Below are 24,044 nucleotides of genomic sequence, written 5' to 3' on the forward strand. Positions count from 1 at the left end.
CATGAGAACCGAGGGAGAATGAGTGAGAGGGAGTGAGAGATAGTGAGTTAGGTTGTCATCTGATACTGTTACTGAGATATAATACCTCATCTCGGAAATAGTGGAATTACAATAATAAAACATTGTCATTCCAATAATAGAGTCAAATGACGAACATAAATTAATGTTCAGTATACGTTTGCGAATTCAAATCCTTCAAATTTGGTAAAAAGCGAAAATTTTTATACAAAACTCTCTAAAAGTATCATTGTATTTCTCTTCTTGCAAAATTAAGTTATCGATCTTAAGAAATTAATGTTTTCGATCAAATTTCATTCCATAGAATAAAAACATGTCGATCGAATGTTCTTTCTGTTAAGGAGATTAGCATAATTTATAATATCACATAATATATAGAGTTATCTTTTCGTGCTGAATTATCCTGGAATGGGTATTAACTAGCACATAGGTGATGAGATGAGACGGATTTGGAGTTCATACGTTTGCGGGATTCGAACCTACGACACTGCCAATTTAGTCTATCAAAATTGATTGCGCCTTATCTTATCATGCCACCGCTATTATAATGTCAGTGTTATTTTGGTAATATATATCATATTATTAATTTTTGGACTGTTTCACTCATGAAATTTCCTTGCTATTTGTTCTTTGGTCAAAATTTGCATTAGCAGAAGTCACTGTTTTTCCAACTGTGTAAGTCCTCAGTTTTGTTTGTATAGCTTTAATTGGATTTTGAAATAATCATTATACAGTTTTAATATATGATCTCAGTAATTCCATCAGTATCATTTCATGAATTATCAGTAGAATCATATTCTTCCATTAGATAATAGGATAAAATAGTGCATTGTTTTCAATTGGAGTGCGCATAATAGGTATTGTTTTCCAATTGAAAACAATGCATCAAATCTAACCGTCCGATGCGTGCCGTCCGTTCGATGACGATCTGTGTGCGCCTACCTAAGGCCCGGTTTCCGTGCTCGGAGTCAGCTAAGTTGTAGACTGCTGCCAAACAGTTGGAGTCAGAAAATTGGCTTTCCAAAACTTTGTAATCGCAGTAAATACTGTAGTTGCAGCAAAATAAATCTTAATTTTCTCATTTCTATAATTGGAAACGTTTTTCCTTGGCGAAATAAACATCTCGAGCTCGGGATTCAGCTAAGTTCTATTTTAAACACTGGAGTCAGAAAATAGACTTTTAGAAACGGGAGTAGTCGCAGTTTTTATGATAATCTTTATTTTCTCATTTCTATAATTGGAAACGTTTTTCCTTGACAAAATGAAACATTCCTAAATAATTCAAATATGCTGAAACTTACACTATATCTCTTTATTTTATTTTGTGTTCAATTTTCTAGTTTTTAGAAATTTAATTTAAACGTGGACTACGACAACGCGAGCCTCAGGGTAACCGTCCACTGGAACCGTATTCAACCGATCCGTTCGGCCGTTGGATCGGACGAATCTGCCGGCAGTTAATTTGGCTGAATATGCACGTCCATTGGAACCGTTACATCATCTAGTTCAGTAGTTGGCTGATTGCCAATTATTGAATTAACTACTATCATAGCAACCAAAATTTTTCATAAACAATATTGAGATTTTGAAAATTGGATCAAGAAATATCCACTAAATTAGTTATTCATACAATAATAATACCTTCAGATCCTATTTGTTCAGCAATATTAATTTGTTCACAGATTCCTTTGAACATCACGACGATGATATCTTTTGTCTCGCATATCCCACAAAGGAACATGCTCTCGAACCAAATTTATCAACTTTCATTGACCATAGTTACAACATTATACAACAGAACAACTTCAAAAAACAAACAAGACTGTGAAACAATTTTAGGTTAGGAACACTTTGTTGTCTCAGTTCGACTAGTTAGTTCGGCCGGATAGAGCCGGAAAATCCTATTCGATTCGGATCGATAAATTGACGGCCGTGCAAGGACGTATATGAACCTGTTGCAATGGACGAGCATCTATAATTTTCTTTGTTGGGGGATCGTTCAGTAGTTTTCGGCCGATGCTAGTTCGGACGAAATCGGTTCCAGTGGACGGCCCATCTTAAGCTCTAAAATGAATTCAATGTGATGGACGCAAGACAGCTCTACTCCCCGGAAATCATTTGTAAACCACACAAAAACCCAGGAAGCTTTCAAAATAGAAACCACTGACTTAACACAAGAAATGTAAATCTTTCTTTAATGAACGTGACTTGGAAGGCCATTGATGAAGATAATTCCTCAGGATTTTTCGCTCCCAGATTCAAGAGATCTTTATCTTTCTTTGTGAGACGCCAGGTCTCTGCCCCATACAACACTACAGGCTTAATTCTCGTTTCGTATCGTTCTCTATAGTGAAGTCCACGTTATCATGGCATTGGAGAAAGATAGCAGAACAACGTTGCCGATCATTTGTCTTGCTAACGCCTTCTATAGACGGTAGCTGATACAGGTTTATTGATGTAAAACTGTTCATTCTCGTTTAAAATTGTCAATTATATTTTATAAGCAAGAATTATTTTTAAATAATTTCATAATGAATTTTTATCATTAAGATTTAATTTTTTGTTAATTAATAATTCATTTTACATTGTTAATAGACGATCTGGCAACAGAGCAAAGCGAGAAGGAAATAGCGCTATCCGCTTTGTTGAATGATAGATAAAGATAGCAATACCATTGCTAATCTAACACTGCCATTATAACGTGAACCACACTATAGTAATTTTATTTTTTGTTTTTTGAGCCCCTTGTTTTCCTTTCTGATTATTGGTCATTGTTGATACTTCTATGTTTCCAATTTTATTTGATTAATTTATAAATAATTGATTAATTTCATTTTTGCAGGCCACAGGCAGTCTGCCAATCACAGTGCGTCATATCGAGAGCATAATCAGAATGGCTGAGGCGCATGCGCGTATGCATCTACGCGCTTATGTGCAAGATGTCGATGTAACATGGCTCCAGGAAGCTATTGAACAATTCCTTGATTTAATATAATTTTATAGTGATGTTCACGTTATAATGGCAGTGTTTGATTATCAATTTCGATAATCGATTTCTTGCCACACTCGTAACAGCATATCAGGCGTAATTTGTGCAATCGCAGCGATCTGAATGTGATCCGATTTCGGAGGTCATTAAGATTGTCTGGTAGAGGCGGAACATAAACATTATCCTTAATGAACTCCACAGGAAGAAATCAATCGGTGTTTCTAGACAATTGCTTACAACTTCGTTGGATTACCATTGCATGGATTTAACACCGATGGATTTCTCCGTGTGGGGTTTCATTAAGGATAAGGTTTATGTTCCGCCTCTACCAGACAATCTTAATGATCTCTGAAATCGGATCGCTGCGGTTGCACAAGTTACGCCTGATATGCTGGTACGAGTGTGGCAAGAAATCGATTATCGGTGGATGTATGTCGCATTACCAACGGCTGTCATATCGAAATAAAAAATCTGGTGTGGCGCATTCACACAACTTTCCTTGCCGTTATGAAAATTTATCACCTCACGCTAGTGTTCACGCGCATCTCAAGTCTACTATATTCAAAGATCCAAGCCACTGGTGACAGGACAATAACGCTGGAGACACACGAAGTCTGCTATCTCTTCATAGTGAATGATTTAATAGAATCAACAGTTGCCAACAGTTAGCAATTGAAATAATAACATTTTCTCGAATTTCGAGCTTATTTTAATTTTAGGTGAAAATGTTCTGAACATTAACTGTAGAGATTTCATGCTCAATCTTTTCCACTTGGATTTCTTGTTTAAATTGTATCTGAAGCCTGATAATTGGGAATCTAAAATCAAACTTTGCATAGATGAGGCGGAGCTCCTGGAACTTTTACAAATATGAGACTTGTGGCAGTTAGAGCTTATCAATGACTATTCGAGTATAAATTTGATCAGAATCGTTGGAGCCGTGTTCGAGAAAATCGCGAAAACCCTGTTTTTTTACTACATTTCCACCATTTTATCCGCCATCTTGAATTGCATTAGATCGAAATTGTTCGTGTCGGATCCTTATACTGTAAGGACCTTAAGTTCCAAATTTCAAGTCATTCCGTTGATTGGGAGATGATATATCGTGTACACAGACGCACATACACACACAACACACACAAACACACACACACACACACACACAGACACACACACAACATACATACATATAGACCAATACCCAAAAACCACTTTTTTGGACTCAGGGTACCTTGAAACGTATAGGAATTTAGAAATTGGGGTACCTTAATTTTTTTCGGAAAGCACTACTTTCCTTACCTATGGTAATAGGGCGAGGAAAGTAAAAAAGAATAGGCCTACTACAAACTTCCAAGTCAATAGATAATATGAGAGTTTCTAAATAATATGGAAATGTTTGTTACCGTGACCCTCCACGAGCGGTGCAGCTTGTCATAGACGCCAACAGTCCCATTGGCCAGCGCGTAGGCGAATCGATTGTTGCGGAAGGCAGCCAACGCTGTGATCGCCTCTGTTTCAGTCAACTCGGCCATAATCGCATCCTCCTTGAAGATCCTCAGCTCAAAGTCGTTTGAACCAACCACTAGCTACAACGCAAACGATCATAATATGATATTTCAAAATCATGAATTAATACAAATAGAATAAGGGCCAACCCACACGAAGCGTTTTACGGCAGGGCAGGAAGCTCTCCGATTGGCTGATTGTGTTGGCGTTCGAGGATCAGCTGATTATCACCCAATCGGAGACCTTCATGCCTTGCCGACTCGTCTGAAAAACGCTTCGTGTGACTTGGCCTTTGATGAGGGAAGAAGGTGTTGATGAGAGCACTCTAGTGTGCTACTATGTCGTTGTTTGATAACCTCTATGCTTGCTTAGAGGAAGTAATAACACCCACACCTCAAACTTGAAATGTTTTATAACAAAATGAAACCTTTCTCAATTCTGTAGTAATTTCAATAAATATCTATGTGCTTTCAAAGTTGTAAAGTCCTTTTATAATCATTCTGTATTGCTGCTGAACAATGTTTAATAAATATATATTTTTTTATTTTAGGATGATGTTAGAAAGCTTCGTGGACACGCAGAAGTACAGTGTGATGAAGTCGATGCGTGACACGTTCAGGAAGTACTTGACCTTCAAGAAGGACAGCACGGAGCTGCTCTACTACATCCTGCGGCAGATCACCAATGAGCACGTCGCTTTCAACCGGGGCAAGGGAGTGCGTGACGCAATGGTCGAGATACATGAGAGTGATTTCCTCGAGAGGGTTAGTTTCAATTCATTCTCTTTTATTCACATATCAATAATTCAAATCAAATCAAATCGTTTATTGCACAAAAATATATACAGAATACAACTGAAAGGAAATTGACAACTTTGTGCTACACGTCGGCAAAAGAAAACTTGTCCGCCGACGTGGAGTCTTAATATAACTTATTCACTTATACATTAATATTATATATAAAATGATCCTACAATATTTATATATAGGCTACAGTAATTAACATTCAACCAACTAAATATTCCATTCTAAGAAATAACAATAAATTAAAGATATACATAAGCTGAATTTAAGATTCATACAACATCATCAATATAAACCAAATCATTAATGAATAAAAATAATTTTCTTTCACCCAGGTATGGAAATCTTTTTTTGACGTATGGAAATTCAAACAATAGTTATTATTAACATTTTATTAATCATTAAATAAATGAACTATTTATCACGGTTGCAGAAGAGACCATCAATTATTTTTGTTCACATATTTAGAGCTTGTTCACATGACAGCGATTTACGCTCGGTTGTCGCTCGATTGGAATCGCTCGGTTTGCCAGCCTCGTACACATGACAGCGATTCATGAGCGGTTTGCGATCGGTTATGATAAATAATACTAGGTACAACATCTATGTACTCAATTTCACATATTAATAATTTTTTTTTTTAAACATCTTTATGCCCATAAAAACAAATACAAAAAAAAAAATTATACAAAAGAAGATTCTAGATTATAATATTATGCTATTTTACAAATAAATTAAAATTACATGGCACCACCCAGCAAGGGCAAAACCCTGACCGCTGAGTGAGAGTATCAGCTGATTAGACAATATAAAAATTTATTTACTAATAATCAAAGCTACAAAAATCGAAGTTAACAATAAATTACTAGTAACTATAATATTGACTGATGTCGAAGAAAAATTTTGTATCACCCACTTATTTATCTGTTCCATCCTCTGTCTGCCCCTATTGAAAGATATTCTGACAATGCATTTGGCAAGATATTTATTATTTTTGAGCTAAGATACCCCAATTGTCTTCGCACTATTGTCAAATCGAATAGTTGATATTATAAATGTTATGAGATGTAACTCTCAGGTTATACATAGAAACGTTATTATTCACTGTAAATTCATCCTTCCTCATCCATGCATAATAGAGAAGGTTCTTTATATAAATTTGACGTACTGTTATCACTTTAAATTCGGCAAATGTTTCACTACTAGAAAAAGCCTTGGCTTATTAGAATTGCTTTAATTATCATTTTTTGAAATGTAAAAATTTTATTCATGAAACATCATACGCTCCTCCCCATACCACTAACCCATATTGCATAAAACCATTAAACCCATATTTAATTCAAACAATAGTTAATATTAACATTTATTAATTCATTAAAAAATAAACTATTTATTACGGTTGCAGAAGAAACCATCAATTAATTTTTGTTCACATATTTAGAGCTTTTGTTACACATGACAGCGATTTACGCTCGGTTGTCGCTCGATTGGCAAATGGCTCGGTTTGCCAGCCTCCACACATGACAGCGATTCATGAGCGGTTTGCGATCGGTTATGATAAATAATTACTAGGTACAACATCTATGTACTCATCTTAATATCTTAATCTATGTACTTAATCACTATATTACTCTTTAACCATATTTAAAACTTTACTGCTCTGATCGAAACCGCTCGGTTGACTGAAGGACATGTGTTCGCTCTCATGCCTGCTCTAGTATATCGAGCCGCGGCAACCGAGTGACAACCGAGCGGTTGTAGTCTGAGACTACAACCGCCGCGATTCGCCGGCGACTACTAAAACCGAGCGATGCATGTGTACGGCCCCATGTGTTTCCCTATACCTGGCAATCGCTCGGTTTGTCAACCGCGCGACAACCGAACGTAATCGCTGTCATGTGAACAGGCTCTTTATTATTGCTTGATGTATTCTCGAGTACAGTTCCATATCCGTACACCGGCATAATATTACTATAGTAATATTACAACTAGCCGTCAGGCTCGCTTCGCTCGCCATATCCGTCTAGCCAGGGGGCTCCGCCCCTGGACCCCCGACTGGATCATCCAAGAATGAGATCAGCAGGCTCGCTTCGCTCGCCTGCATTTTTTATCTGAGCATTTTTATAATATGTTAGGACGATCCAGTCGGGGGTACAGACTAAACGGATATGGCGAGCGAAACGAGCCTGACGGCTAGTAATATAATATTTCCAGGAATAGCTCTGATTGAAGTAGCAGTGCCCAATCAATTTTCCGCGATAAATGCATTTCAATCTTCAACTTGGTGCCAACCTAACAAAGTCAACTCAACTTAATGCCAACCTGACAAAATTATGATTTAGTTACCAGTTAACAACTGTTTCGAAGAGTTACTCTCTCTAGATTATAGTTCTATATTAACATATGGTATGGACATTTCAATTATAATTAAGATATTGGAATAAGAAGAATTCCATGCTAAAAGACGAACTTTAAACCTTAAAAACCACCCTTAGAATTGAAATATCACCAAAAGATTTCTTAGTGCGCCTCTAAAGGGCCAACTGAACATACCTACAAAATTGAACGTTTTTGGTCGGGGAGATTTTTAGTTCTACGAGTGAGTGAGGTGAGTGTGAGTGAGTCAGTCAGTCAGTCAGTGAGTGAGTGGCCATTTCGCTTTATATCATATTAAATAAAATTATATAATATTATATAAAATATAATATTTTATTTATTATTATATTTATATAATTATATAGATAGTACTATTGATACTAAAGGTTGGGTTTCAGTATAAAATTTTGAAAAGTGAAAAAATACAAAGACAAACCTATTTCGGACTATTTGTAACCTTATCTAAATTTGGGAGAGGAATAGCAACAGGTTACCTTATTTTCTCTCCAAATCCTTTTGATGAGATATTATGGTATGAATCAATAAAGAAAGAATAGTTTCATTTCAATATGAACCCTATTCATGCAATCATGCGTTTATTTGGACAACCTCAGCAAATAAAATGGTACAAGGGAACCTCGATATAGTAAACCCATCCATATATATAAAAGCGAAATGGACACTTACTGACTGACTGACTGACTCACTCACTCGCAGAACTAAAATCTACCCGACCAAAACGTTCAAATTTGGTAGGTATGTTTCAGTTGACCCTTTAGAGGCGCACTAAGAATCTTTGGTGATATTTCAACTCTAAAGGTGGGTTTTAAGGGTTTAAAGTTCGTCTTTTAGCATGTTATATTCTTCTTATTCCAATATCTTAAAATTATAATTGAAATGTCCATACCATATGTTAATATAGAACTATAATCTAGAGAGAGTACCTCTTTGAAACAGTTGTTCTGGTAACTAATTAAAAATTTTGTCAGGTTGGCATCAAGTTGAGTTGACTTTGTTAGGTTGGCACCAAGTTGAAGATTGAAATGCATTTATCCAGGACCTCCTAAATACCAATTTACCTGTACCTCCTAAATACCTATTTAGGAGGTCCTGATTTATCGCGGAAAATGATTGGGTACTGCTACTTCAAAGAGCTATTCCTGGAATATTATATTACTAGCCGTCAAGCTCGCTTCGCTCGCCATATCCGTTTAGCCAGACGTTTAGTCTGGCCCCGACTGGAACTTGGTAACATAATATGATGATGATCATATTATGATGAAAATATGACATAAGATTTCAAATTCGTAGGTGTATTCAGTTGGCCGTTTAGAGGCGCAATAAGAAACGGATTTTGGAAAAATTTCCAAAGATACGCCCAGAATCTGCGTTTTTTAAGCGTTTTCCCAGCTTTATCGAGAACAAAAAAACGAAAATGTTCAAATTACTACAGAAGCTCAGCTGGGGTGCAATAATGTGTGTTAGAAGGAATTTGAATAACGCCAAAATACGCCCAAAATTAGCGTTTTCTCAGCTTTTCTGCGTTCCTCACCTTTTTCAATAATTGATGAAATATATTTTAAAAAAATTCAGTACCCAGGTGTAGCTGAGGTGGAAGAATTTTGTTCGCCAAAGATACGCCGATATAGTAACAGATTATCAAATTCAGGAGTGGCCGTAGTCGCGTGGATCAGATGCTGGCTTTATGATTCAGAGCCCGGGTTCAAATCCCGGCCCGGGCAAGATATTTATCTCGGGCCACTCCCGTGTTTCGGATGGACACTTAAGCCGTCGGTCCCGCTGCCTAAAAAGCAGTCGTTAGGTCATGTCAGAGGCCCTGAATTGATCAGTTGCGACCTGAAAACTCTGACACCAGACCTGAGCCAGCCAGGTCACTCGATATTATTATTATTAGTACACAGGTTTAGCTGAGGTGGAAGAATTTTGTTCGCCAAAGATACGCCGATATAGTAACATATATCAAATTGACATAATACGTTCAAATTCGGTACAGAGGCTCCGCTGAGGTCCACATGCAGGCGAGCGAAGCGAGCCCGCTGATCTCATTTTTGGACAATCCAGTCGGGGGTCCAGAATTCGGTACAGAGGTTCTGCTGAGGTCTACATGCAGCGAGCGAAGCGAGCCTGCTGATCTAATTTTTGGACAATCCAGTCGGGGTCCCTGGGGCGGAGCCCCCCAGCTAGACGGATATGGCGAGCGAAGCGAGCCTGACGGCTATTATGGTATATAGGGAACTTAAATTTTGGAGAGGAATAGCACAAGGTTACCTTATTTTTTCTCTCCCTATAATAATATTCGTATGACTTTTATTGGTGGGGAGTCCCTGAAGGAAAAATTCCACCTCGCCTGGATATATCATTTGAGCCGTCAATGGTCGGCCTTACGACTTGACCGACAGTTCAACGTGTCCATCCGATAACACAGGAGTGACCTGTTCAAAAACTTTTGGCACTGAGTGGGATTTGAACCCGGGATCTCTAGGCTGCTACGCAAGCACTCTTATATATATATATATATATGCATAATAATACCATGACTGCAAAACAAAAATTGAAACCAAAGACTTAAAGCTGCCTTTACACCAAAGCTAATAACAAAATGTTAATAACTCATCCTTATAAATTCTATTAGTTTGAACATAACTTATCATTATCAGACACATGATGAACATATGTGTTTGTCAATTTCCATTCAAATCAAATAGAATCTATATGAATTAAGTTGATAACATTTTGTAATAGCTTTGGTGTAAACGCAGCTTTACAATCTCAACAGCTGTAATGTTCTAAACCTGCTTGAAGCCATGTGCCTTTAATTCTAAAAGTAAGTACAAATATAGTGAAACCCTTTAGTTGAAAGTCATGTTGTTTTATTCGTATAGCTTTCAGTAATTCTAGATTCTAGATGATAATTTTTGCTAAGTACTGTATGATGCTTCATTTTATTGTGTGTTTTATTGTCATCTTGTATTAAATATTGAATTATTTGTTTGCAGGCGAAACAAATCAACATCCGCGACGTGAAGCCATTTTACGAAAGCAACTGTTCCAATCTCACCACTACCAATACGATTCTAACAGCGGATGATAACACAAGTAATTATGGACTGAATCTGAAATCTCACGAAAAGGTGAATGTCCTAAAACAATTCCATATTGTCAAATATTTGTAAAATTCATTTGAAAATATTTTTGTATTACATATCTCAACAATATTGTAATGTTTCAAACCATGTTTGGAAGCTATGTGCCTTTCTAAAGCTGCCTTTACACGAAAGTTAATAACAAAATGTTGATAACTCAATTCTTATAAATTCTATTAGTTTGAACATAACTTATCAGACACATGATGAACATATGTGGTTGTCAAGTTCCATTCAAATCAAATAGAATCTATATGAATTAAGTTAATAACTTTGGTGTGAACCCAGCTTAAGTGCCTTTAATTTTAAAAGTATAAGTACAAATATAGTTGAAACTCTTTAGTTGAAAGTCATGTTGTTTTTTTTTTATTCGTATAGCTTTCAGTAATAATTAGAAGCTGCTAGATTATTATTATTATTATAATTAATTCTATATGCTAATGTTTGCTAAGTACCGTATAATGCATCATTTATTCTTTGTGTTTCAAGTGTGTAGACATTTTTTTATTTCAAAACATTTCTTAAATTTGTATTTTATATTATTAGAATTATTGCAGCAAAGTCTGCATTTATTTTCCATTTTTCGTATGTATTTTTAAGTATAATAAAATTAGTAGAATTGATGGTGATGTTGTGAAATCTCTCCATAATAAGAAAACAATGATATTGTCAAATTTCACTGAAAATTTATTAAAAACTTTAAAACAGAACCATGGTTTCACGTAGTTAACCAACGCATCATCAGCTGTACTGAGGATTGAGGATACAGAAACATTCAAAAGTTGCTAATACAGAATGTTTCTGTATCCTCATTCCTCAGTACAGCTGATGATGCGTTGGTTAACTACGTGAAACCATGGTTCTGTTTTAAAGTTTTTAATAAATTTTCAGTGAAATTTGACAATATCTTTGTTTTCTTATTATTTTTAAGTAGTATATTCGTGTAATATGATTGATGTTAGAAATTAAACTCGTCTGTTTTAAATTAAGAGGCGGTTTCCGAGCTCGGGATTCAACTAAGCTCTAGACTTTAAACAGCTGGAATCAGAAAATTGGTTTTCCGAAACAGGGCGTAGTCGTAGTCACGTTTAAATTAAATTTCGAAACTAGAAAATTGAACACAATATAAAATACAGATAAAATCGTGTAACGTTTCAGCTTTTTTGAATGATTCAGGAATGTTTAATTTCGTCAAGGAAAATTATAGAAATGTGAAAATAAAGATTGTTTAAGAGCTACGACTACGCCCCGTTCGGAAAGCTAATTTTCTGACTCCAGCTGTTTAAAGTCTAGAACTTGGCTAAATCCCGAGCTCGGAAACCGGCCCTATGAATTTGAAACTTAATTCTTAGATTTGATTTCAACAAAAACAATGCCGTACTAAAATTATTACAATTTATTATACTATCTATGACTGTTTATTTGATGAACTTTTCATTGTATTATATAATTATTTTGTAGAAGTGCAGTATATAATATTGTTAAGCTATTTTTCTTGTACTGTACCTATGATAATCAGATCTTATAGATGTGATTAGAAATTGCAATTTCTTGTTGATTTATACCTCATATTATGTTTTTTCGTACAAAATTAATAAATGATAGTTATTATTACAAGTTATCTGTCTTTATTGTTTAAAAATTCATTTCCAAGCTGGGCTCTTGTGTACATCTTTACTTGAATTAACAGCGAATCAGGGTGTTGAGCTGTGCAAAGGCTAAAAAAATGAACTTTCTACTGGTAATATTTTCAAAGTTTTTCGGCTGTATTCATCAAGCTATCGAAATTGAAAGTTTTCTCAGGAAACATTTTTTTCGATCAAGTTTTTGAGATATGAGCGCTAAAGTTTAAATTTTTGGGACAGAACATTTCAATTCGGTAAGAGATAAGTCTATGAGATTTAGAGGATAGATTCTTTATGGTATTGTTGATCTAGTAAAACAAAACATTTCTAAAAATATCAATTTTTGAGAAAGTTATTTGATTTACTTGAAATTGCCAAAAATAACTTTTAGTTGAGTTATTTTTGGTAAATCGAATAGCTTTCTCAAAAATTAATATTTTTTTTTACTAGATCAGCAAACCATAAAGAATCTATCCTCTAAATCTCATGGACTCATCTCTTACCGAATTGAAATGTCTGACCCCAAAATTTAAACTTTAGGCGCTCATATCTCAAAAACTAATGATCGGAAAAAAATGTTTTCCTGAGAAAACTTTTTAATTTTAATAGCTTGATGAATACAAATCGAAAAACTTTGAAAAATATAACGAGTGGAAAGTTCATTTTTAGCCTTTGCACAGCCTTAATGGACCAGAATATGAACAATTTCGGTTGCACAGAACCTGTTAAATTTTAATCATGGTAAATGCCACGAGAACCAATCATAAAGGGTTTTTTGAAAGAAGGCTTCTCTGATTGATCTAATCACAGTTGAAACTTAAGAGCTTTTGTGACTTAGCCTAGGCCTTATTTGGATATTATAGTAATAGTGAGGTCCACGTATAATGGCAGTGTTTGATTTGCAATGGTATTGCTATCCTTGTCTATCAATCAGCAAAGCTGATAGCGCTATCTCTTTCTCGCTTTGCTCTGTTGCCAGATCGTCTTTTAATAATGTAGAATTATTAATTTATTAATTAACAAAATATTCATATTAATTATGAAAATTCATTATGAAATTATTGAATTATAATTTTTTGCTTGATAAAATATAATTGATTATTTTAAACGAGAATGAAATTTAATATTAAATCAATAAACCTCTATCAGCTACCGCTATAGAAGGCATTGACAAGACCGATGATCGGCAACGTTGTTCTCCTATCTTTCTCCACTGCCATTATAACGTGGACCATTATCACTATCTTGGTTGACTGCAATTTTAGTAAAATCTCTCGCCTTATTTAGATGCTACAGTAGAATATTATTCTAAAGATTAGAATTTATTATTCTAATAAAGTTTCATCGATAATAATAGAGTGCAGCTTTTATTTACATTACAGTGAAATCCACTTCAATGTGTCTTCCGCCTAAAGCTGGTTTCTCTTAAAACCAGTGACTGTTGAAAATAGGCAATTAGAAGGTACCGGGTTCGATTCACGGGCTAACAAATAATTTTGAATAGTAGCGCTCATCGAATTTCTATCTAGCTGTCTACCCTGTTGTAAATATTTGCAGTAGCCGAAGTCTTCGGGGTGATTTACAGCATTTGATTTGGATTTTCGTTTAATCAATAATTATTAACTTGGAACTAATATGAATTATATTTTCACTGTTGTGTGGGAATCCAGATGGCGTCATTTAACCACGGTTATATCCAATAGAAGTACGCGCAACCGGGAGTTATATCCCGTTGATAAATGACGTCACAATCAGCTGTTGTGCCGTTACCATAGCAACCGTAATACTTGTGTTGTCATGGCAACCATCACACATCAATATTGAAGCTTGTGTACCGGCAATAAGGTAGTAGTTGCCTACAATGTTTTGACCAGTGAATATTTGTGTACGCACATAAACTACTAATTATGTTGTAGTTAGTTTTCGTAGTTTTTTGAACTAACAGATTTATAGATCACTAATAATTGAGATCACTAATAACAGATTTAACCAGACTTAATAATGACAAGTTATAGTTAATTATTTTCATAAGTAGTTTTTGGAGTTTCTTCTTCCCTAACAGATATGGATTACTATTAACACTAAGGTCCGGTTGCACAACAGCCGGTTAAATTTTAACCGTGATTAACTCCACGAGAACCAATCAGAGAAGGCGTTTTTGAAAAGACGGCTTCTGTGATTGGTTCTCGTGGCATTAATCACGGTTAAAATTTAACCGGCTGTTGTGCAACCAGCACTAAGGCCCGGTTTCCGAGTTCGGGATTTAGCTAAGTCCTACACTTTAAACAGCTGGAGTCAGAAGATTGGCTTTCCAAAACGGGGCGTAGTCGCAGCTTTTATAACAGTAGTAGTAGTTTTTATCTTCTCATTTCTATAATTGGAAACGTTATTCCTTGACGAAATTAGGCATTCTCAAATAATTCAAAATAGCTGAAACTTTACACTATTTTCTCTTTATTTTATTTTGCATTCAATTCACTAGTTTTTCGAAATTTAATTGAAACGTGAACGTGACTATGACAATGACTGCGACTACGCCCCGTTTAGGAAAGCCAATTTTCTGACTCCAGCTGTTTAAAGTCTAGGACTTAGCTAAATCCCGAGCTCGGAAACCGGCCCTAAAAATCCCGGGCTGACAAATAATTTTTGTACAGTAGCGCTCATCGAATTTCCATCTAGCTGTTTACCCTGTTGTCAATATTTGCTGTAGCAGAAGTCTTCGGGGTGATTTACAGCATTTAATTTGGATTTTCGTTTAATAATAACTAAAAATGACTGACAAGTTACATACTGTAGTTAATTTTCATATAGTTCTTTCGTATTTTCTTCTTTTCTATTAGATTACTAGTAGAATGAGTATTTCAAAACAATATTACAGCTTTTGGATTAATATTTTTTTACTATTTGATATGTGATTCATTTATGAGAAAGTGAGTTGAATTAAAGAGTAGTTTCAAGATGATGGCCATACCAGTTTTCACGCTCCATCTGAACTACCAGGTTTTGCCTGGCAGAATAACAATTGGCAAATATGACGGATCGCATTGTTGCTTGACGGCTGCCACCACTGGTGATAAGGTAGGTGATTTATACAGGATGACACAGAATAACGGGAACTTTTGTAAACGCCGTAAAACATTAGTGGGAAGGGCAAAAATGATTTTTTCCAAACTACATTAATGTGCTCTCATAAGAATATGTCAGGTGTTAAGACAAAGCTATCGAATGTATACAAGTATCCAAAACCTGGCTTGAAGCGAATAAACTTGTATTAATGATGATAAGTTTTTCTCTCCCAATCAGTGCTACTTTGTAAAAATTTAAATAATAAATAAGATAGAACTAATATATTTCTCACTGGATAATGAAAATGAAATCAAGCTGTTAAATTTCTAGGTCTTTGTATTGATAGTAATTAACATGGAGGGAGCAAGTGAATATGTTGTGCAGAACACTGTCTAGAGTGACATATCTTATGAGAAAATTGAAATACTGTGTAAGTTCAGATGTACTTTTAACAGCTTATTCTTGTCTATTTCATTCTTGTTAGCATATGGAGTTATACTCTGGGGAAATAGTAGCACTGCCACAAAGGTACTCATTCTTCAAAACATAGTAATAAGAATTATTGACAATCTTCAGCCAAGAGAATCATGTAGAGACAGTTTTGTAAAATTTCAAATCATGACAGTACCAACATTATACATCTATAACAATTTAATGCAAGTAAAAAATAATCTCTATGAGTACCGTATGACAGTATTGGACGCTCATATAACACAAGAAATATCGATCAGATCTTGCTATTCCTCAAATTAGATTATCAAAAACTCTCTTTATCAGAGACGACTGATGTTCAATAATTTCCTTTATGGGTGCTGAATCTGCCGGAAAAAGCTTTTAAACATGTTTTAAATAGATGGTCAAAGAACCACCCTTTTTATAATATAAATGAATACCTAGTATCTGACACAAATACAATTCAAAAATAATAATCTCTAAAGAACTAGATTGTATTTCATTATAGGTATTATATAGTAATACTATATTATTTATTGTATTATTAAGAATATTTAATTATATGTATGTATATTATTTAAAAAAACTGACTGTATTTGACGTAGCCTATTACAATCAAGTTTGTTTTAACGGCAATAAAAATATTCTTATTCTTATTCTAATGAAAAGTTCAAGACTTGCCGTTTGAGAATTAAGAATAACATCTATCACTTTTGGCAATATTACTTTTCAAGATAGCTTCCTCCTGAACGAATACACTCTTGAAATCTGTGTTGAGATTCCTGACGATTGCTGTAACATCTCATCTGGGATATTCCTGGTCCCATGATCTGACCACCTGCGATTTTCTGTTTGTGGAGCTGTATCTCAAATAAAACGTTTTCACAACTTGACCAATAACTGTGGTTGGATCATAGACAATTAAAAATAAAATCAACAATATCCCAGCTAATATTACTAAAGATCATTCATCATTATAAGGCTAAGCACACCCCATTACGGTAGTCAAGACAAGACATGATCAGTCACAATACTTCACATAGTTGCTTATGAAGACATCATGTCTAATAGCAATGACTAATCAGTGTGAGTTTCGTCATGAGCAACAATGTGAAGTATTGTGACTAAACGTGTCTGATCATGTCTTGTATTGTCTTGACTAACTGGTGTGCGCCCAGTGTAAGGTTGGTCACACACCGATTAGTCAAGACATGATCAGACACGTTTAGTCACAGTACTGTTCTGTTTGTAGAGCTATCTCAAATCAAACGTTTTCACAACTTGACCAATAACTGTGGTTGAATCATAACAGACAATTCAAAATGAAATTAACAATATACCAGCTGAAATGTTGCAGCGGTCGTTCAGGAATCCCAACACAGATTTCAAGAGTGTATTCGTGCAGGAGGAAGTAATTGTCAAAAAGTGATAGATTTTATTAATAATTCTCAAATGGTAAGTCTTGAACTTAACATTAGTTTGAATAAAAACATGTTTGCCCTTACCACTAATGTTTTACGGCGTTTTCAAAAGTTCCCGTTATTCTGTGTCACCCTTTATAACAAATATTGAATTGCTCTAATAATTATTTATATATATTAATGAATTGCTCTAAATTTCAGATATTTTAAAATTTTATGACTGGAGAAAAATTGGTATAAAATAGCCTTGTTCCATAATCTCAATTTTTTTGAGATTGACAGTATCCAGTCTTTTTATTCAGTTGCTATATTATCTCCATCTTTTCTCTAATATTTTATGATATTAGGAACTTATTCATTCAGAGATGCACCATAGTGAAGTGTTCGATTGATTGACTTATTTCTCATTTCTATAATCTTATTTCTCAAGTCTGACTAATATAATTTAGAAAACCAAGAAGCCAATCTTTTGACTCTAGCTGTTTAAACTCTAGAAATTAGCTAAATCCCGAGCTCGGAAACCGGCCATTAGTGTTGAACAATGTTCATCATATTTGGGGGCGAACTATAGCGTCATACATATAACTGCTATATATATTTTCATAAGAGAGAAGATAGCATAAGAAGATATCCCATGGTATAGGGTCTTCATGTTCCAAATTTCACTTTTAACCCAAGCCGGTAGTCCTAGTATTTCTTTCTGATGAAGCTATGTTACACTGGTAGTCTCTCATATTGGGCCTTTCTCACACTCTCACCCGCCCAAAACAGTAATAATAGACAGTAGTCGACAGTAATAGGTTTGAGTTTACAAAAAGAGGGTTGCAATTTGGAACATAAACGACCTATATACCATGGGATATCTTCTTATGCTATTTTTTCTCTATGATGATATTATTGCAGGTATGTGTAACGCTATAGTTCGCCTCCAAATATGGTGCACATTGGTGCACACCAGTTAGTCAAGACAAGACATGATCAGACACGTTTAGTCACAATACTTCACATAGTTGCTTATGACGCAACTCACACTGATTAGTCATTGCAATTAGACATGTCTTCATAAGCAACTATGTGAAGTATTGTGACTAAACGTGTCTGATCATGTCTTGTCTTGGCTAACTGGTGTGGGCCTAGCCTTAATGGACCAGCAAATAATGGCGGTCAGACAATGTTCTCCTGACGACCAAACACTACACAACATCTCAAGAAATTGGAAATATACTGTGCATATGTAGGCATTTGTTGAGACTTAAGAGCTTCATATGTGTGGATATATACAGAGTGTCTGATAAGTCACTCCCTATTTTTATACAGCTATAATTTATTTATGAACCAATTTTGTTAGAATGCATTTGTTAGAACACTCCATGTGGTTGTGTTCAACACCAATTTTCATTTGTTTCAGTTTAAAAATGCCCCCTCCTTTGACTGTGGAAGAAAAAGCCAAAATAGCAGCTCGTTATGAGGTCTGGGGATCTGTGGTGCGAGTACAAAGGTGGTGGAGGGCTGAAGGAGGGATCCATGCAACACTGGATGCAAAAACACTGAGATCTTTCTTAAGAATCGTTGCAACAGAGTAATGTGAAAGACCACTTTCACGAGATCCTTGCCGCATTGATTTCTTAGGGCTCCTCATGAGCATTTCATGAACTCTGTCAACATTCTCTGCTGTCCTTGACGTTGATGGTCTTCCTGATCGTCTTGCATCTGCGACACTCCCTGTTGTTAGTAATTTGGAATGGCAATTTTTAACAGTTTTTGCATCCAGTGTTGCATGGATCCCTCGTTCAGCCCTCCACCACCTTTGTACTCGCACCACAGATCCCCAGACCTCATAACGAGCTGCTATTGTGGCTCGTTCTTCCAGTAAAGAGAGGGGGCATTTTTAAACTGAAACAAATAAAAATTGGTGTTAAACACAACCTCAAGGAGTGCTCTATCTAACAAATGTAGTTCTTACAAATTAGTTCATAAATAAAGAAATTATAGCTGTATAAAAATAGGGAGTAACTTATCAGACACTATGTAGATTGTAAGTGAAAAACCCACTGGCATAAGATGACTGTTGTTCGCCAGGGAGTAGGAGATAAAACTATCATACACCTAACTTGATTTAAATTGAGTTAGCACAGAAGTAAATATATTAACAAAATAGAAAATACTAGAACGAAGAATTTATCGAGACTTAAAAGCTTCATATATTTGTGGATATATATTAAATAATATTAGAATTTAAAAAAAGAAGATGAATTATGGATTTCAAATTAACACACTTTATTTGATTTAAATTGAGTAGGCACAGAAGTAAATATACAGAATAGAAAATACTATAACAAAGAATTTATTGAGACTTGAGAGCTTCATATGTGAGGATATATAGTAAATAATATTAGAATTCAATAATAAGAAAATGAATGATGGATTTTAAATGAAAACACTTAATTTGATATAATTAACTTGATTTAAATTGAGTAGGCACAGAAGTTAATATACAGAATAGAAAATACTAGAACAAAGAATTTATTGAGACTTGAGAGCTTCATATGTGTGGATATAGTAAATAATATTAAAATATAATAAAAGAGAATGAATGATGGATTTTAAATTAATACACTAATTTGATATAATTAACTTGATTTAAATTGAGTAGGCACAGAAGTGAATATACAGAATAGAAAATACTAGAACAAAGAATTTATTGAGACTTGAGAGCTGCATATGTGTGGATACATAGTACATAATATTAAAATATAATAAGAGATAAATTATGGATTTTAAATTTATACACTTCATTTCATTTAAATTGAGTAGGCACAGAGTTAATATACAGAATAGAAAATACTAGAACAAAGAATTTATTGAGACTTGAGAGCTTCATATTGTGGATATATAGTAAATAATATTAAAATATAATAAGAAAGAATGAATGATGGATTTTAAATTAATACACTTAATTTTATACACCAACTTGATTTAAATTGAGTAGGCATAGAAGTAAATATATGAACAGAATAGAAAATACTAGAACGAAGATTTGATTGAGACTTGAGAGCTGCATATGTATGGATACATAGTAATAATATTAAAATATAATAAGAAGATAAAATTGATTTTAAATTTATACACTTAATTTGATTTAAATTGAGTAGGCACAGAAGTAATATACAGAATAGAAAATACTAGAACGAAGATTTGATTGAGACTTTAAAGCTTCATATGTGTGGATATATAGTAAATAATATAAAATATAATAAGAAGAGAATGAATGATGGATTTTAAATTAATACACTTAATTTGATACACTCAACTTGATTTAAATTGAGTAGGCACAGAAGAAAATATTAAAAAAATAGAAATATTAGAACGAAGAATTTATTGAGACTTGAGTGCTTCATATATGTGGGTATATAGTAAATAATATTGAAATATAATAATAAGAGATGAATGATGGATTTTAAATTAATACCTTAATTTTATACACTCAACTTGATTTAATTGAGTTAGTGCAGAAGTAAATAATATATTGACAGAATAGAAGATACTAGAAAGAAGAATTTATTGAGACTTAAGAGCTTCATTTGTGTGGATATATAGTAAATAACATTATAATAATAATAAGAAAATTAATGATTAATTTTAAATTAATATTCAGTGCTGATCCACAGTCCTCACAAGAGGGACAAAGAGTCTCTCTGCTGAACATAAATCAGAACATCACAGCGCTGTGTGCCGGCCGCTGAACCCAGACGAGGAAAAAGACATTCTGGTTGTCGGCACCAAGGGTAGTCTACTCGCCTACCATGTTGAAAACAATTCCGACATATTCTACCGACAGGTAAGATATTTGAAAACGTTTTGATTATGTGAAGAATTGATATAATTCACTGATTTTTACTACGGTACATTCCTTACCACTAAGAAATGAGAGTGTTCAGGAATTATGTATGCAGAGTGAAGCCTCGATATAGTACATCTCAAGAGATCGCTAAAAAAATGCACTATAGTAGGTCCACGTTATAATGGCGGTGGAGAAAGATGGGAGAAAAACGTTGCTGATCCTCTGTCTTGTCAATGCCTTCTATAGACGGTAGCTGATACAGGTTTATTGATGTATTATTAACTGTTCATTCTCGTTTAAGATAATCATTATATTTTATTAATCAAGAATATATTTTTAATAATTCATAATTAGATGAATATTTTGTCATTAATTATTAATTCTACATTGTTAAAAGACGATCTGGCAAGCGAGCAAAGCGAGAAGAGATAGCGCTATCCGCTTTGTTGAATGATGGACAAGGATAGCAATACCATTGCTAATCAAACACTGCCATTATAACGTGGACCTCACTATAGCAGTCAAATTTCTTCAATAAATGAAATTAATCAATAAACCTACTGTAAGTGAATCACTTACTGTAAGTTGAATAAATGTAAGTGAAGGAATTTGAATGCTAGTCACTCTATTGGTCAAATTGGAGGAAAGATTTTATTGATGTAAATTACTGAGATATTTCAATTATTCAAATGCTAATGAATTAATTATTATTATTAAACGAAAATCCAAATTAAATGCTGTAATCCACCCCGAAGACTTCTGCTACTGCAAATATTGACAACAGGGTAAACAGCCCGGGCTGACAAATAATTTTTGAATAGTAGCGCTCATCGAATTTCCATCTAGCTGTTTACCCTGTTGTCAATATTTGCAGTAGCAGAAGTCTTCGGGGTGAATTACAGCATTTAATTTGGATTTTCGTTTAATAATAATAATTGAAGATGTTATGTTTCAGTGAATAACTCACACTGTATTGTAGTGAAGCGTCTCATATTATAGCACAACACTTGGTAGGTCAACATCTATCCATAGCCCAAAAAACAACCAAATCTGGGAAATTTGCATTTTTCATGAAATGAATAAAAAACATGGATTCTTTCAAAAATAGTTGAGAATTTGTCACCTGGTCATATGGGACATATATGTGAATCATATATTTATCTCATATTGATCAGGATTTTAGAGTTTTAAAATTAAAAAAATTCAATGAACAGTGTTTTTGTCTTTGAACAATCTTTGTCATCAACAGGAAGATTGTTTATTTCATTTGTTCAATATTAACGTAGCTTCTCTTTGTTTCTAATAACAAAACGTGCCGCCTGTGCGACAGATAAAAATATGTACTTGAAATGGCTTCCATGTTTGGCATTGACTGAGTTTATATTAATACCCAAAATTTAGCTTTTGGGGCAGAGCTCGTTCGTTAGGACTGACAGTAAGTCCGGATGTTCTGGTGGGAAGGATAGATTTTGCTCTTGTTTTATAATACAGTTTTCCTGTCGCAGTTCGGGCAGTTTAAAGAGAATTGTATTTTTGAATAAGACGGGATCTGAACCCATTTCACTAGATCAGTTATTTTGATTTTTAACTAATAATTAACGTCGCGTTTCAACCAGTGAATGCCAAAGGGGGAAGCCATCTTCAAAAGGTAGGTGTTATACTTTTTGAGTTTTCCTTTATTAATTTTTCATAACCACAAAGATTGAATCATCATTAGCAGCTAGCGAGTGTTTTCCCCGTTAATTTCATATCAATAATGTTTTTTTATAATAAAATTTATCTTGTTTTGTTTAAATGTAAAATATGTTAAAGACTCATTAAAGCTCTAGTTATTCTGTTCTTTTTTGTTATCATAGTTCTCATCCACCTTACATAATTGTTTTATAATAGTTTTTCCCTAATTACATAATTGGTGGAGGCTTCTTTCGCCGTTCCTCATCGTGCTTACATAATTGGTAAAATCGCTCAAACTCTCAGGAATGATAGTACTTGACGAGAGAAACAATAATATGTCATCACATTGGCGAAATTCACTCCTTTTCTTGAGTTATAAGCATTTGAAGATGAATGATTCTCCTGATCTGAGAGTGGAGGTAAGATTCTATGTTTCAGTGAATCATTTTTTACACTTTCAGGTGCCAGACGGTGTGAATGCAATCACAATAGGCCGACTGGGCCTTCTAGAGAACCCCCTAGCTTTGGTGGGTGGCAATTGCTCCATACAGGGGTTCGATGCAAAGGGTGATGACCCCTTCTGGACGGTCACCGGAGATAATGTCAGGTCACTCGCACTTCTAGATGTCGACGGTGATGGAGAAAATGAGGTAAAGTAGCCTAAATACAGTATATTATAATTTCTTAATGGAATATTTTTGGATAATATATAGTCCATTTCTCGAATTACTAGTTCCGGCTGCACAATCGCCTGTTAAATTTTAATATCGTGATTAAATTCCAGGAGAATTATACTCCGTACAAAATTACTTTTGACTTGGATGAATATGCGGTGCAGAGAAATGGAGGGAGATCAGCCAATGGATAGAGTCATAGGTATAGTGAGGTCCACGTTATAATGGCATTAGCAATAGTATTGGTATCCTTGTCTAATATCAACAAGAAAAAGACAACGCTCATCAACTTCACACCAAACAACTGCAATAGAGAGGATGAGGAGTTGAGAGAGGACAGCATGCTGGCGCTGGGCTCTACTAAGTTTCTTGGTGTGATGGTCGATAAGAACTTGAGCTGGAAACAGCATGCGACTACTTATCTAAGAAATTAT

At 34.5% G+C, this 24,044-nt stretch overlaps 2 protein-coding genes across 2 annotated transcripts; both read left to right on the top strand.

Annotated features, from left to right (window-relative positions):
• Positions 1-5,064: 5,064 nt before the first annotated feature.
• Positions 5,065-10,886, top strand: LOC120352245 (DNA replication licensing factor Mcm2-like). The gene is made up of 2 exons (XM_039432009.1): positions 5,065-5,277; positions 10,710-10,886. Exons 1-2 carry the CDS (start codon positions 5,065-5,067, stop codon positions 10,884-10,886), a joined length of 390 nt encoding a protein of 129 aa, XP_039287943.1.
• A 4,333-nt stretch (positions 10,887-15,219) lies between these two features.
• On the top strand, positions 15,220-23,595 carry LOC120352246 (Bardet-Biedl syndrome 2 protein homolog). Its single transcript, XM_039432012.1, is given in 5 exon segments — positions 15,220-15,563; positions 21,077-21,106; positions 21,109-21,159; positions 21,162-21,259; positions 23,398-23,595. Coding segments are annotated over 5 exon segments (501 nt in total). The 5' UTR covers positions 15,220-15,439.
• The last annotated feature ends 449 nt before the right edge of the window (positions 23,596-24,044 follow it).

This window comes from Nilaparvata lugens, chromosome 7 (assembly GCF_014356525.2).
Source record: "Nilaparvata lugens isolate BPH chromosome 7, ASM1435652v1, whole genome shotgun sequence".
NCBI lineage: Eukaryota > Metazoa > Arthropoda > Insecta > Hemiptera > Delphacidae > Nilaparvata > Nilaparvata lugens.